Genomic DNA, 15,717 nt, shown 5'->3' on the forward strand with positions numbered 1-15,717 from the left:
TCCCCCTTCGGCCCCCGTCTCTCATCCCCGGCAGGCCGTGGAAACATACGCTTCTGAAATGACGAGTTTCAGCGTTGTCAAACGGGTGTACAACGGTCATTTCTTATTCTACATGCCGTCCGAGGTTATACAAGCAGCGCAAAACACATATACACATACACGCAGCTTTAGCCCCTGACAGTCCTTTGTGACGGATTCCTGAAGGCGTGAGAGGGATACGCTCTGGAGCCGTCTGACCACTGACCACCTTGGCACCGGTAGCTCAGGTGCACACCATCCGTCGCCTGGCCTATCGTATTGCTGGCTGACCCATCACAACTCAGTCCGAGCAACCACAACGGCGCCAGACTCGGATCGCAATTACTGACTATAGTTCTGCATCTCATTGCAGCGAGGGAAAAGAGAACCTCACCGGTCGACGAGCAGCAGGTGCCCCTTTTCTTCAAAAATCAGCATGTGCACCCGTCCCACCCACCCTCACTGTTCACCCGGCCTAGACTGCGATGGCACCCACATTGAAGCTTGCCAGACCCTCTTGATCACATCGGGAGGACTACTATTGGCTTCTCGAGGGCCAAATGCCGGGTTCGCTGCACGGGGCGGTCGGAGTCGCATGCTGCCAAGATTTTCAAGAACTGGCCAGCGATTGAACAAAGATCAGTCTACAATCCACTCGAAAGCATTCCCTCCAGTCCCACGACAGCCCGCCACCGACATCGTTGAGACCGCTGTCGTGGCACGGTACCGGAATGACGCCCATGCTCGCTGACAAGGCACGTACGGTGAGTTGAGTCAAGCAGTTTCTTTTTTGTTGGACATGATGAGTCTGCCATGAAACGAAGAAAACATCACTCGGTGTCGTCAGCGTGATCTTGGGAGAATAGCGGTCTTTCTCCTCTCCCTCCCCAGTCCAAGTAGTATCCCGTCGGCTGTCCCTCGCCTGCTCCCGTTTCTCCCCCCGGAGTACGGAGCCGAAGACCATTCCAACTTTGTGCTCCGCCCATAGACTTGTTCTCTGCTGCGACTCTGCACGCTCGACCCGTGACGACTCATTTAAAGGTTGCTTGCTCCACTCACTGAGGGCTTTGCAAGCATCTTATGCCTCAGCTCTGAACGCCAGGATCAGCACACCCCCAGACCGGCAGTCATCCATGAAAGGTACCTGTTTCCACGTTCAGAAGACCGATTTGCCACTCCTTCCTGCGCTTGTATTCACAAGTACCAATATCTATCTTACTGTCGTTTGTAAACAAAGAATTGTAGACCTACTAGAGGCTATGTAGTTCAGGGCCGAGGACTTTTCACTTCGTCATTAGATCGTCTTTGGATACCTAGACAAGCTGTCTGCGGTGAGCAACCTCTTCGTTCATCAATCACTTGGACAAGCCTGAGTCATCAATTTCGTCATGCCACCTAGACTACGTAGACCGCTTCACTTGGCTCTGGCTTTCTTCAGATTTCAAACATCGGCTCATGGTTGAAGTAGATCGGCAGAGATTCCTTTATCAGCTGTCTTAACCCATCAAATCACCAGATGACCGCGGATTGGCGCCGATCATTTCAGAACTGACTTGGGAAGGGCCCTCGTCTTTTCCCGAGCGTCATGATTAGATCGACATACTGCCCGATAGTCACTGCTTCTTAAATATGGGCTAAAGCTACCATCACGGTCCCCGATCAAGATTCAGTTCGGCATTGTACTCTTAAGACGAGGGAAACGCTCACGGTTCTGCGGCATTGGGAACTTTTAGTCAACGCCCGGTCGCCTAAGCTGAATAAACGGCAGTGCTACGCCTCTCAAAGCTTGTCATTAGTGTCACCTGAGAAGGCACAGCTCCGAACTCTGATATCCCTTCCTGTCTACGGTAGCTCAGTTTTTGCTTGGTCAGCCAGGAAACTCCCGTTTAGAGTTCTCAGTCATGGGCCATTTCTTGATCTCGCACCACAACCTTCTGACGAACACCCTTTTAAATTAATTGGGCCTCTTTGATATTCGCGACCTTACGATGCTGCAACCTAAAGATGTTTGCTTGGGACTGTGTCTAATCAACGACACGTAGGGGACACATGCCATTGCCGGGTTTGTCTGTTTTTATCCCTGGGGTAAGGGAGAAGAGAGATCTGCTGCCGGGGACTGCGTTGGGCAGTGGTGCTGCGCTCCAAGACTTTACAGGTTTAATCACTGCAGAGACCATTGACAGTCCGTCAGGGTGTCCTTCACGGAGATATGTTTGGTACTCATCAGTCTTTCCAGCAGGTTGCATAGCTTTCTTCTTAGCAACGGGCTCGAATCACGTTCAGACTCAGATAGATACCTTCAAGTGCTTACTTACTTAGTAGACTGAGAGGTCCCCAAATAGACAAGAAATTGTACGGGCATCTGTGCTAGTGGTCTATAGTTCCGTGACTATGAGTTTTCGAGCTCTCCATGATTATGGCTAATTTAATTGTGATGATGTGCTCAAAGCGAATTGGAAGTCGTGTAACCGGGTTTTAAATGATGCCTTGACGTCTGTTGAGCCGACTTACTTCACTTCAAAAACGCAACAATATCATGAATATCCTACATGTATATGAGGGTATCGTTTCTCACAGGAGACGTAGCAAGATGATCTGCACCAAGCGTTGATTTTCGAGACTCAATCACATGTTCCTGTAACTTCTCGGCTTCGTCCCACCGGCACTGGTCACTGTATATCGATGCCATCTCCTCCATATCGTTCAGCTTGTCGCGATCCCAAGCCTGCAGATGCATATTCTCCACGTCTCCGTGCGATGTGTGGCTATCATGTGTTTCCAGATGCTCTAATACCATATTCGTGGTGCGGGTTTTCTCGTTGGCGGACTCGTCGAATGTCTCAATCGCTCTTTCGGTCAACTCCATCCCAGGGAGTGCGGTTTCCATGTCGGGATCACGGGGGTCAGTTTCTTTTAAGTCCTCAGTATCCGCATCAACGCTATGTTGACTGAATCCAGCATCCTGAGATGTCCCCTCGACGACACCATTCGCTCTATTTGACTCAGCATTGAAGTCGCTCTCATTATCACCCGTGGCAGAGTGCGGGAGTGAAAAGCATGCGAACCTCTCCAGATGCAGCACGATGTGATCTTGCATCGCCCGCGCAGTGCCAAGCGTTATCATGCAAATAGGACAAGGCCGATCCACAGTATCTCGGATAGATTCACTGGCCTGAAGAACACGGCTCGCAGAGGACTCATCGCTGCCGTAGGACTCGGCGTGATCGCTTCGCAGATGGTGTTTGTACGCATCAAGCTCGACGAAAATCTAGTCATGGTGTTCCAGACACCGCCACACTCTGCGATGAGCCGAATTCTCATGCTGTATCCAGTCCTGTCGCCTGTCATAGAGCTGCGTCGGATTTCGGCAGTCCTCGTATGTGCACATGTACGGCCGTAAGTCGTGGATCAGATGGGCTTTCCAAGCCTTGTCCGCAAGGAACTCGCGAGGGCAGAAGGTGAAGCAGAAGGGGCACTCAAAGGGTTCGTTGGAGCGGGTCTTCTGCGGCAGTTTGGGCGGAGGAGGGAAATCAACCGTATCGCGGGCGGGTTGCCCTATTGACGGTGCGTATTCTGATACGGTCCAGGTCGAACGATTGTCTATTACTTCGAGTTGAGCGATGTTCAGTGTCGTGGCGGTCGTTACGGAGTTTGCTGGGATGAGTGGTATAGGTGCTGGCGCGTCGGAATGCCTGTGCAATTCCACGGGTGAAGGCTCAGTCTCTGAAGCCTCTTTGGATAAAAAAGCGTTGGTATATTTGTGGAGGTTATCCCGGTGCTTGGACCAATATGCAAACTGTTGGCGCCGTTTCACGTTTGCCTGAGTGATGCGATCGATCAAGAAAGACTCAGTAGCGCTCCGCTGATGGCTCAGCACAGTCCTGATCGGTTCCCACACTGCGTCGTCGTTGTCCTCAGTTGAATTCTCGGGCGGGCTCGGGTCATGCTCTTGGAAAGCTCGAAATTTCTGATATTGGAGGAACATGGACCTGATATAATCACGATCATTTTTTTCAATGGTCTGCAGGAGGTCGACCCCAGTTTCTTCGTCCACTTGCTGAAACTTTGCGGCCCGCAACGAACCAAGTCTGGTGGAGGGATTTCTGATCTGTGTAGATATCTTGAATAGTCTGTTGATAGGATCACGAATCCCGTCTAGCAAGAGATCGATGTCCGATTCGACGTCTTCATCTTCATCCTCATGCTCTGCACCTCCCGGATTTGATCTGGAGACTGCTCTCTGTTCGTCGACGGGCGTCTGCTCCTGGACGGCGCCTGGAAGCATTTGCATCACCTCATCCAGAGAGTCAATGAGCTCTCCCAACAACCTCTGGAGCGTCTGCGCCAGTCTTTCGGCCTCTCGGACCCGGTAGTCCAGAGAGCCATGACCTGGTACAAACAGCCCCAAATTTGCAGCCCAGAGCTCGAATCGTTCTGACTCGGCCAAGAATAAAGATACGGGCCATGCTTCATCGACCTCGTTGTTGAGGGCTTTCTTAACCTTGAGGAAGAGGCCGGTGGCTCGGGCTCCCAAGGCTGCTAGGACCCCACTGTTGGAGACGGTATTATCTTTGGACGTCATTGGGGGAGATGGCAGATGGAGAGAGGTCATGTGCGGCAGATGAAGAGCATCAGGAGCTGGTGCATGTTGTATGAAAAGAGGATCAATATGCAGCCTCCTTCAGCTTGCGTCAGTATGTGCCTTCCACTGTCGGCTTGACGTCTCTACGGTGGTCAACGTAATCGAACCAATACAATTGCAATTCGGAACCGGGTTTCCCCTCTCTTTACTCACATGTCTCTGGGAGGACTACTGCTGCACGTAAGACCCCAGTGCGGAATAGTCTCAGTGGCGTTAATGATCGCAATTCATCCTCAGCTGGCCGGGCATGAGTCCAATATTGGACCTTTGGTTCTTCCTCCCGTTTATCAAAACCTCTAAGCTCCTGGTACCCTCCAATGCTCAATATTCCAGCTTGGCTCTATCTTTTTCCTTACTTTTCAGACATGTCGGGCATTGACATCGCAGGACTCGTGCTCGGAGCTCTCGCCCTCGTGCTCAAGTCGGTGGACGATTACAAAGACGGCATCCGAAGAATCACAACGCTCTTCAGGAAGCGTAAATATGTAGAGAAACTGGCGCGTGCTCTCCTCCAGCAGCAATTGTTCTTGGAAGAGCTCATAAAGTCCGTCGCACTGCAAAGTGGTTGCGAGCATGTCCTGTCTGTTCAGTTGCTTGTCGACGATCCTGTCCGCTATCTCAGTGATCCCGACATCCAGGAGGAACTGGAACAATTTCTAGGTCCGAAGCACTCTCACTTCCTTGTGGAAGAGCTCCGGACAATCGGCGAGACGGTGGAGAAAGTAGCTGGTGGTATAGCGGGGCTTGTACCTTCGATCCAGGTGATTGCCACTCCCGCATAATATCCATCTTGCCCTGAAGCCGTGACTGATACTGTAGCACCCTGCAGGGCCCGAAAAATGACCTCAGGGCAATCATCAATGCCAACAAAGACAAGTCCAGTCTACGGGATGACCTGGCTCCAAGGATCAAATTGCTTTTCGGTATCACCGATATAAACACAATGATCGAAGAAATCGATGCAGGTACTGAGAAACTCGGCCGTTTTTCAATGTTGATACTATCAAATTGCAAAGCAATGGGAAGGGACCCATCTGGAAAAGGCACGAAACTCGCCAAAGCATTCCGCCGAATTCGAGAGCTGGCCGGTGGTCTGTACAGAGCTGTCCAGGATGGTTTCCGCGATCCGTGTCACGAAAGCCATGAGGTCAGGCTCTATCTCGACGACCGCATCGACGATGCCTCCAAGATACTTCGGCGACGTGATACGACAGACTTGGACACATCTCTCTTAACTTTCGACCTCGTCTTTCATGCCAGCAACCAGAATAGCGACGTGCTGGTTTACCGAACAGCTGTGCGGGTCTTGAACGCATACAATAATCCATGTTTAAATCAGGGCGACAGCAATAATTACAATAACAGCCCTTCTGGTGTCCCGACGAGCGGTGCGGTGACCTTTTGCGTCACTCCAGCTTCCCCAACAATATCCATGCATCAGGTAGTCACCATCACCAGCATCTGTACTACTATCAAGAGTGCAGGTAGCATAAAGCCCCGACTTTCGTTCGTGTTGATGGGGAATCAGAGTATAGGCCCCCTCCCAGATGATAAAATCAGACTAGCACGGGGGGAACATGGGGGATATGTATCCCTCCGCCAGGTTTTGCGAGCCACAATAACAACGCTTCCTATCAAGCCCAGGATGCATCTTTCACTGCAATTGGCCTCCAGCCTTCTTCAACTTCAACACATGCAGTGGCTGGCACAGGCATGGTCCAAAGACACAATCTTCTTCCTCAAACCAAGCCTGTCGGCGAGACAGACCCAAGTCGACCTCGACAAGCCGTTCATCACCCGTAGCTTTGATCTTCAGCAGCGGGTTGAGACTCCCTCAGGTCCCAGAGAAACACTACTAGAACTTGGTATCTTGCTACTCGAAATATGGCATGGGACGACTCTGGAGACGCGCTTCGGGATGGACCAAGCTTTTCGCTTGCCTCCGACCACTTACTATGAGCGCCTTGGGCGAGCGTTGGAGTGGCAAGACGACGGGGGAATGCAAGGGCTTTACGGAGAAGCTGTCTCACATTGCCTAACGGGAAACCACGGGCCTGCGGGACAGAAACTCGACTGGGAGGACACAAAGCTGTGGGGCTCGATCTGTGGCAATATCATTGAGCCGCTTTCGAACCTCTGCAAACAATTTTAAGAGAACGGAACGTTGCAGTGGTATCAATTAGTGAGGAGGTCCGTATCCCGACATGAGGCTTATCTAGCTTATGGTCGGCTATTTGAGGTAGTTTCATGAACATCAATTGGGACCTAAACAGATATACTTGAGTACAGTTGGAATCATGTGCGCTTTCAAGAATATTGATTCATGTGTAGCATCAGGTATGCAACTCAACTATGCATTATCTACTGATATAACTAGGAAAATCATATTAAAATAGTAATTAATTATTGTGAGCCCCAACGTCTCTTGCCTTCTGTATATACATTTTGCCCATATTATTTCCAAGTAATGTCCTGGATGACTAACAACAAGCTGATGAGCTATAGCCATTTGTCTTCTACCAGTGTGTATGTCATATCAAGTAGGTTAGCTCTGTATCTACCTAGTCAATTCTGTTTAATTATATCAAATGCCAGATTAGGAAACTTGTCATCCAGTTTGGCAAAATAATTAAAGAGACCAGTTAACAGCGAAAATGACAGTTGAACCTCTGATAACTCCTCACCTCCCAGACGATTGGTTTCACTCTTCTCTAACCCACTCTCGAAATCAAGTGCTTTTCCCTTGAGAAGGCACGCTGAGCTGCTACATCTCAGGTGGCCGTGCCTGAGCCGTTGCAGCGTTCATTGGCCGCACTAGAATAGGGGAGAAGTGTTGGTTCTGGGAAACGGTTACGGTGCAAGGAAAGGGTTTTTGGGGCTAATGATGAGACCAATTATACAAGGAATTTTTCTGGTTTGCGTGGTTTGAAAACTTGCAAATGACACCATTGTGAATATGAAGAATCACTTACTAATTATTCTATATAAGTATTTACTTATAGTCGCCATCAAGGTCCAAGAAGATGTTAAAGCATATCATATGAGTTTCATTGACGACTGAATTTCTTAAACAAATCGAGCGTGATGACATACATACCTCGGAAATTCAGAGATTCATGGTCCCTCTGAAACACGACCAGGTGCAACCGGGGTTGAGAGTATGGGATGTGACAGCATGGTATGCATATGCAAGGCATAATCCGGAAGGCCGGCAGTGTTAGTGGGCTAAAAGTAGTGTACTACTATAGTACACCCCAGCAGTCGTCAGTATTGAGACTTAGTGCGCTCGGCACTGAAGTGCCGTAAAAACAACGTCATTGATCTCCAGCCGCGCCGCGAGACCCACAATGACGGAGGTCTTACGACTTCGCACAGCCCCTCGAGGGTTCGCCCTCCAGCAGAGAAATATATTCCTGTCACACAGCGCCGTAGTCGTCGTCGTGATTATGAACTCGCGACACAGCTCAACCATCATTATTAACCCAAAAGTCGTTTTCGACTTGCAAACTTCGACTTACAATCATAATCCTGACATCTGAAGCAAGCACGTCCACGATGTTCGGCATTCCGTACTGGATAATACCAGTCTTTGCAGGCTGCGTATGGCTAGGTAAATGATCTCTTGCCCCGAGTGATCCGTTTGGGAGAAGAAAGAATACGCAAGATCTGACACTTTTTCGTCCCTGCGACGACGCGAACAACACACAGGTGGCCTTCTCGCGATGCTCTGCACGTGGATAGCCAAGGGCGAACCCTACTACGAGTTCATGCACGCGACCTCCCAGCACATCGTCTACATCTCAGACATCGGCGCCACCTCGTGGGGCAAGCCCATCTTCATCGCGACCTCGGCCGTCATGGTGGTCAGCTTCGACCTCGTCTTCATGTCGGAGCGCTGGCTGCGGCACAAGCGCCGCCTCACCCCCAACTACAGCCGCTGGGAGAAGGCCATGTCCATCCTCTCCATCTTCTGGTCCATCGTCGGCGCCGCAGGGCTGATCCTCCTCACCATCTTCGACACCGCCCACCACAAGACCGCCCACGACAGCCTCCTCGGCGTCTTCATTGCCGGCTACGTCATCAGCGCCATCTGCGTCTGCATCGAGTACCTCCTGCTCGGCCTCGTCGCCCGCCGCCGCGACCACGGCCGCGGCCTGCAGACCCACCGCCAGCACCGGATCCTGCTGGCCAGCTTTGCCATCAAGGCTGTGTTCATCATCGTTGAGATCGCCCTGGCCGTTGCGTTTGGTGCTCTCGAGTATACTGAACGTTACAACCAGTCTGCGATCCTTGAGTGGGTTGTCGCCCTTGTCTACATATTTTGTGAGTGATAGTCCCTCTTTACCTTTTTCCTTCTTCTTTCTTCTTCCCCTTCCTTTCTTCCCCTCAACAGGAAACAAGTAACCGTCTGGCTAATCATCGCCCGTGATACAGATGTCTGGTCCTACGTCTTCGACTTCCTGCCGGTGAACTTCGCCATGCACAGGACGAGGAGTAACAGGTTCCAAGGTCACAAGAACGGCAGCGAGGAAATGGCTATGGCAAATGACGGATCGCCAGCGTTCGCATGAGAGAGGAAACTAGAAAGCTTCGACAACGGGCACTGAGATGCAGAGGCGGCACCCAACCCAATTGTTACAATAGCGCGTCGCCGTCCAGTGCTGGAAAAGACATATAAAAAATATACTGCTCGTCGGAGCAGCGTGCGGCGTCACGAAAACGACGATAAGTAATGTTTATAGACAATGCATTGATACCCAACTTTCCGAATTTTCTGTTGAGAAACGTCACAAATTCCCGCCCTACCTCCGCTGCATCAACCGATATGATGTTCGCATCGACTTTGCTCAGAGAGTTTCCCTCGTAGGACGGACGGTAGCAGTTGTCTTTTTACAAGGCTTGTAAGGGCGTGCACAACAGAGTTGTGTAACGAGCGTGTATCGCAAGGAAGTTTTGGCGAGTCAAGACTTCAAACACTGTGACGAGACATGAATGTATTAGAGGAGGTTCATGATTCCAGTGGCCGAGACATAGGCTGCAATTAAACCACAGTCGGTGGATTCTACACAGCAAGCCATAGCGTTCTCAACAGTCGTAATGGTCCAAACAAAATCTTATGCGATGCCTTTGATCAGAGGAAGAACTTGTTTTTTTCTCAAAAACGCAATTAATAGCTGGATATCAAATGAGGTTTTCTGCTCTGCCGCTCTGCGACCGTGCCAAGACAACAACTCCCCAAACGCCAAAGCAAAGCAATTCGAATCCAGTTTTGCCTCGGGTATGGGGCAACACAAGGACCAAGACTCAAAAACAAAAGAAGAAAGAAAAACCTCTAAACATCGTGAAAGAAGAAGAAGAAGAAGACACGCCGCCCAGTTTCATAATGTACACTCCAAGGCCTCAACAGTCCATAATCTGCGCAACTCAGTCCACCACCAGCGAATGTCAAGACTATCCCTTACCGTTTCCTGGCAGACGACCTGAGCCGCTTCCGACCAATACCTCCCGACGCACCATTCGCCTTCCTCCTGCTCGAGCTCCTGGATGGCAAGGTGCTTCCACTGCCCTGCTCCGGTAGCGTATGGACAGGTGAAGCAGTAATGGTGCTGTCTTCGACATTAAACTCTAAATCGTTGAGCTCCTCCTCGTCCATATCCGTCAGCTCCTCGCTGAGTGACCTCAGCGCCTCGCGTCCCGCCCACTGCTCCTGAATCGCAGTTGTACCCTCGGGATCAAAAGGCCTCAGGTACCAGGAAATGCCGCCCTCGGTGAGCGTGTTATCCATCCCGCGGCCGAGGCTCCCGTTGGACTGCGGAGGTGTGAGAGGAGTTGGGTGCGAATCTTGGGATATGTGTGTGTATCCGTTCATTTCAGGGGGTGTCGGTGCTGACTTCACGCCGTTGGGCAATCTGCCTTCAGGTTCATGGGGTATGTCTTCCCCAGCTGTGGCATTCTCTGCTGTGCCGCCATTGCTCTCCCCAGCATTTTCGTCCTTGACCTCAATGCTCAGCTCGTCGACGTCCATCTTGTCGGCTTCCTCGCCGCCAGCTTCACTACCCAGCTGGGCATCCGCAACAGTGATGTGAGTCTCAGCCGGAGCATCTACCATGACAACGCCCTGGGCCGCTTGGCCCATTGCTCCCTGTTGATGAGGAAGACCAGGTTTTCTGATCTCGAGGCTGGCGTCGATCATGCCCTCAAGTTCCTTCTGCAAAGTAGCGTACTGCTTCGACGTGATGTCCGCCTCGGCCTTCAGAGCGGCCTCCAACTGTGGCTGGACCAACTTGATGATGCGCTTGCCGAGCCTCTTGCGATCTCGAGTCTCAGAGTATGATGAGCTATGCTTAGTAGGCGACACATCGATGGGCTCAAGCCCGGACTGATCGACAATTTCCGGCCTGCAGTGAGCGTTAATGCCAACATGGATGACTTCGCATAGATCGTGAGCGAAATCGAGGGTTGTCGTGTAGAAGCGCTTCTCGATTTTGCTCTGCAGCTTCGCCAGACCGTCTTTGAAGACGTTCTTGTCGTACCTACTTATCGCGTTAGCATACAGAGCACGCACACAGTATTGGATTTGGGGCGGAGGACACTCACGCTTGGGCTTTATCGATGACAGGCGAGAGAAGCCTGAAGATGGGGAAATAGCACGTGTCGACAAAGTCCTGCTCCATCTCAGCCTGCTCTAGCTTGTCCAATTCGCGGTTCACGACGTCGTCGGTAAGAGACTTGAGCTGTTCGAGGTCATTTAGGAGGGTCTCGGCAAACTCGATACGCCGAGCCAGACGAGTTTTGCCAGAAGGACCCATGGCGGCGAAATCCCGTCTTGTCAGCTCGATGGACGAGAAAGACTCCATCTGCAGTTGCAGACGCTTCAAGAGCGCGGCGCCCCGGCGAGACTCTCGCTTCAGGGTCCAGTATCGACATGCCTCGGCCACGTACTCCTTCCGCTTCCGCAGGCTGAAACGTGCCAGCCCAGCCTCTACCAGGTCGAAGACAGCTTGTGGGATTACTGGTGCTCCTGAAGGCAGCTTCCAGATCTTTCCGGTCTGCCCCTTCTTCTTGTCGCCCGCGCCACCAGAGAGCTTGGCTCCGATCATTTGCGACTCGTCGGGTGGGTGTTCGGTGAAAGCATGCCGGTGGGTCGCCGCCAGCTGTCGAGCTGAATCCTGACTGTTTGCCCAGATCCGGCCTTTCATCGTGCGCTTGTAGAACTTCTTGGCCTCCTTGAACGCAGCAGCCACGCCGTGCTCCTCTTCATAGTCTGGCGGGCAATGCTTGTCGCAAAAAGCCTTGAGCACCATACCGCCATCCAGCACTGCGAGAGCGCCTTGGTTGTTCTTCATCTTGAGGTACAGATGCGCCCGCCGTGCACATGTGACATGGAAGGCTTGGTAGCACGCCTTGTTGCCACACTGTATGCAGGCGCCCATCTTCTGGTTGCAGATGTAACACTGCAGTTTCCAGCGATTTTTGGGGACTTTGTCCACGTCCATCACGGGCTCCATGAAAGTGTGGTTGCCAAGAGAAACCTCCGGAATCCACATTGCACAGAGCAGATGGGCCCATTTCGAGTTGTTGGTCTGTTTGAACGCACCGTCCGTGTTGGGGCAGAAGATGCAAGTCTGTACAGTTTCGCCATTAGCCGAGTGTCACATTCTGCAGTCTGAGCGACCCCCTAGTTATACAACTTACTGGAACTCCACGACCTGCGAGCTGACACTTTCGACACATCCACTGTCCTTCGGGAATGAAAGGTACTCCATAGCATTCCTGATGCACCGCAAGATCGCAGCCATCACAAAACACAATCGCATTGGTATTTTCGCAGTCTCCGTCGTCGCATATGGCACACTTGCTGTCCTGCTCCTCACCCGCCCCCTCGCCATTCACGGCCGCAGCTGAACTTGACCTTGGCCGGTGCGTCTGTGGTGGTTTTGGATTGGGCTTTGGTATCTTCTTCTCCAGAGCATGCCACTCTTTCTCAATCTTGGTAATCGTGATCTCGAAGACCTCACGGGTCACAGGTTCCAGCTCGTGTGCTTTGCGCTGTGAATTAAGTGTTTCCAGCCACATGTCGTCCTGTTCATCCATATCATATTCAACGCGGCCCATATTGGATCCGCTGTAGGGGACAACCACTTCGCCCTCCGCCTTGTGCCCAAGCAGCTGGTCCACATCTTCGTCCACGTGGGCATCGCTTGCCTTCAAGAGACGTCGCTCGGGCCGAATGAAATTGTCGCTCTCTTGATAGCCCGCATTCATCATAGCCTTGTCGACATATTTTGCCTGGCCGAATGTCTTGCTCTCGAAGAGTAATATCCGGTCCGTCTTCCGGTAGGAAGGGTTCTTCAAATCAAGGCGTTCTTTGGGCGTCTGGTTCAAGGTGGACAGGACCTTGGGCGTTTTCGGGGTCTGGCCCAAGTCTGAACGCGTCGCATAGAAGGATACGGCATCCCTCGGACGGGTCGTCCGCCGTCTCGTAGGCGTCTCCACGACCGTGGTTGGAGTCGCTGCGGTCCCTTCCAGCTGTGTCGCAGACTCGCCTGCAGCCCCTATAGCAGTGCCGCTGGCGTCCTTCGAGGGAGTGCTAGCGCCATTGACGGTAGTACTCTGGGAGGCAGGAGGAATAGGGGCAGGTTGTGGCGGAGGGGTCGACTTTCGGGTGCCATCGACGTCCTCGGCGTGGAAGACCATAAAGGTCGCCTCTATGTCAAGATTTGGGTGGAACTCCTCCCAGCCGCGTTCTTCTCTTGGCTTGTATCCCTCACTCTGTGCGACGGCGGCAGCAACGGCGGCCGCAGAGCTGAACTCCATCTCGTCGTCTGCACGGGTTGCGGAGGCTCGGGCGCGCGTGCGTCTCTCTCGCGGGACGAGTGGGGCGCGGGAACGGTTCGAGGATCTCTGGGCGGTGCTTCGAGATCTGGACGAAGCAGCACGAGACTGACCTGTCGGTGCCTCGATAATGTCGTCGGTGAGGATGAACCTGCCGCCGCCGCCAGGACCGCCTGGGATGTACTTCCTCCTCTTCAGGGGGGGCTCTTCGCGATCTTGCGTTCCCGTAGCGCGCGGACGGGCAGATACGCGCCCAGAGCGCGAGCTCCTAGGCGTGGCGGGCCTTGACGACATGGCGATCAGGTCGGAGGGGATGGTCTGAGGATGGAGTTTCGAAGGGTGCGTGGTTTGAGGGGCGCGTCGTCCAAGGGGAGGCGAGCAACACCTGCTAGGGCGCACCCGCGGGCGTTAGCATCGGGAGGAGCGCGTGCGAGTCGCCTGTGCGGCTTGAGGTGTCAAAAGGACAAGAATTCGAGACTGTTTACGATGTCTAGTGGTTGTTGCTGCGAGGGCGAAAGGGCTGTGTGAGGTGCGACAGATGGTCGAATTTACGACTTGAGGTTGCTAACGCGCCTGCGGAGATGGCCACTAGCCTCATCGGGAAGGGACGAGGACAGGGATGCAGGTCCCAAAACGTGGTAAGCTGCCCTGTCGCTTACATAATAAATTCCACGTACTACGGTACATAGTACAAATGTTCCCTCAACTCAAAAGGCTTGTTAGCATCAGCTTGAGGGGGGGAATCGAAAAAAAGAAAATTATCACATTTTCATTCAATACCTGAATTACAATTTTATCAGGGCGATAACATACACAAAATAGTACACCTGTTGTGTTTCATTGATGTCTTTACAACGCGATGGCATATCTGTTGCTTATGCCTCCATTGAATCCACCAAGCTTTTGAAGTCCCGAAATGCCTGGTCAAAACTTAAAGTACGTTCCGTTGCGTTTCCCCAAACAAGGACCCCTGGATGACGGTGGAGTAAGGCGCCCGTCAGAACGCTGGACCCGCTGGTTGATGGATCGGGTCATCGCATCCAAACAAGGCAATTGGCGGTCCTCAGAAATGTACTCGGTGACTCTTGATCTGATCAACTCGTGAAATCAGTTTATACGTAAACACTCAAAGAGAGGAGGAAGAGTATGTCCCAACATGTCCCAATCGGGCGCGGACTTATACTTGCAAGCATGACTTGGCCTCCAACAGCCCAGAAAGAGAAAATTGTGAGACCCGACTAAACATGCCAGCATCTTAAACCGTCCGTCTTCTCTTGAAGACGTCATGCGTTCCCCACTGCAGGGGCCCTCGAGTCTACCTTACCCCGGATTTTAGGGGACCATTTTGACGTGCATCGCATCGTTAGGTAACAACACGTCTTCTGGCCGCTTTCGATCCATGACACCCCAGCCACCCCAGCTTTGGTCAGCTATTGGCCCGCTGTCTCCCGACCAACAACTGCTGCAGACGAGGTCTAACTAGATCTCACTCACGCACGCACGCACTCGCTCGCCTATTCCCGACTTGCCATGTAGCACCCTTCAACTCGATTGCCTGACCACCGCCCCCCTCCTTGGCCCTGCATCCCGATGTCACCAGCACGTTATGTTCCCTGCTACTCTGGAGAACCTTCCAGCACTCGCTTACTCCCGTCCAGTTTACGTGTTGGCGTTTGACACCTTCATCTTTAGACCACCCATGACGATACGAAATCCATTCCAGGGCGACCCGGCCTTTCTCTTTTATTGCAAAGGACTTGCCCCAGGCGACCATTCCTATACCACCAGCGAAATAAGATAGTTCAATTACTGAATGGAAGAAAGGATCATGATACAGCAGCGTGATTTTTCAAAGAGGCAATACATAATTGAAAAGCCCATCTTGGGTCCCTATCAAGGCTGGCTGTCGCAAGACAGGATTGCCAGTCATTATCGAAATCCAGATTTCCCGGCAACAGACAGATCTCTCGTCATAGTCATCTCGCACCCTTTGTTGACAGCATGTGCATCGTCCTGAACGTTCGCAATCCCATACTTCTTCAGTCAGAACACCACGCTCTTGGCGAGAGTGTGGCGTTAGGTTGTAATATCTCTCAATATTCATCGATTCATTCGCAGTTTCGTTCACCACACCGGCATTCACCACAATTGGGACTCGATAGTGCTGGAGAGCGCTAAAGTGTGTTGGACCCACCGTAGGATCTGCTCACAGTACCGTAGGA

At 52.1% G+C, this 15,717-nt stretch overlaps 4 protein-coding genes across 4 annotated transcripts; 2 read left to right on the forward strand and 2 right to left on the reverse strand.

The window, feature by feature from the left end:
* Nucleotides 1-2,563: 2,563 nt before the first annotated feature.
* Nucleotides 2,564-4,600, reverse strand: M406DRAFT_348801 (uncharacterized protein; the record flags this gene model as incomplete). The annotated part of the gene is made up of 2 exons (XM_040922423.1): nt 2,564-3,286; nt 3,317-4,600. 2 exons carry the CDS (start codon nt 4,598-4,600, stop codon nt 2,564-2,566), a joined length of 2,007 nt encoding a protein of 668 aa, XP_040780576.1.
* A 425-nt stretch (nt 4,601-5,025) lies between these two features.
* M406DRAFT_245590 (uncharacterized protein) lies at nt 5,026-6,812 on the forward strand (the record flags this gene model as incomplete). The annotated part of the gene is made up of 2 exons (XM_040916344.1): nt 5,026-5,421; nt 5,490-6,812. The coding sequence occupies 2 exons, from the start codon at nt 5,026-5,028 to the stop codon at nt 6,810-6,812; spliced, it is 1,719 nt and encodes a 572-aa protein (XP_040780577.1).
* Nucleotides 6,813-8,091: 1,279 nt separating this feature from the next.
* On the forward strand, nt 8,092-9,429 carry M406DRAFT_354075 (uncharacterized protein). The gene is made up of 3 exons (XM_040922826.1): nt 8,092-8,270; nt 8,369-8,983; nt 9,095-9,429. The coding sequence occupies exons 1-3, from the start codon at nt 8,216-8,218 to the stop codon at nt 9,229-9,231; spliced, it is 807 nt and encodes a 268-aa protein (XP_040780578.1). The 5' UTR covers nt 8,092-8,215; the 3' UTR covers nt 9,232-9,429.
* An 821-nt stretch (nt 9,430-10,250) lies between these two features.
* Nucleotides 10,251-13,780, reverse strand: M406DRAFT_11121 (uncharacterized protein; the record flags this gene model as incomplete). The annotated part of the gene is made up of 3 exons (XM_040915364.1): nt 10,251-11,193; nt 11,258-12,285; nt 12,356-13,780. Coding segments are annotated over 3 exons (3,396 nt in total), but the record flags the coding sequence as incomplete, so codon positions are not given.
* Nucleotides 13,781-15,717: the final 1,937 nt, after the last annotated feature.

The sequence above is a fragment of the Cryphonectria parasitica genome (genome assembly GCF_011745365.1).
Source record: "Cryphonectria parasitica EP155 unplaced genomic scaffold M406scaffold_1, whole genome shotgun sequence".
NCBI classification, from domain to species: domain Eukaryota; kingdom Fungi; phylum Ascomycota; class Sordariomycetes; order Diaporthales; family Cryphonectriaceae; genus Cryphonectria; species Cryphonectria parasitica.

Coding starts and splice junctions, on each gene's coding strand:
- M406DRAFT_354075 (XM_040922826.1), top strand. CDS start 8,216: ATGTTCGGCATTCCGTACTGGATAATACCAGTCTTTGCAGGCTGCGTA. Junction 8,271..8,368: donor TGCAGGCTGCGTATGGCTAG/GTAAATGATCTC, acceptor AACAACACACAG/GTGGCCTTCTCGCGATGCTC. Junction 8,984..9,094: donor CGCCCTTGTCTACATATTTT/GTGAGTGATAGT, acceptor CCCGTGATACAG/ATGTCTGGTCCTACGTCTTC.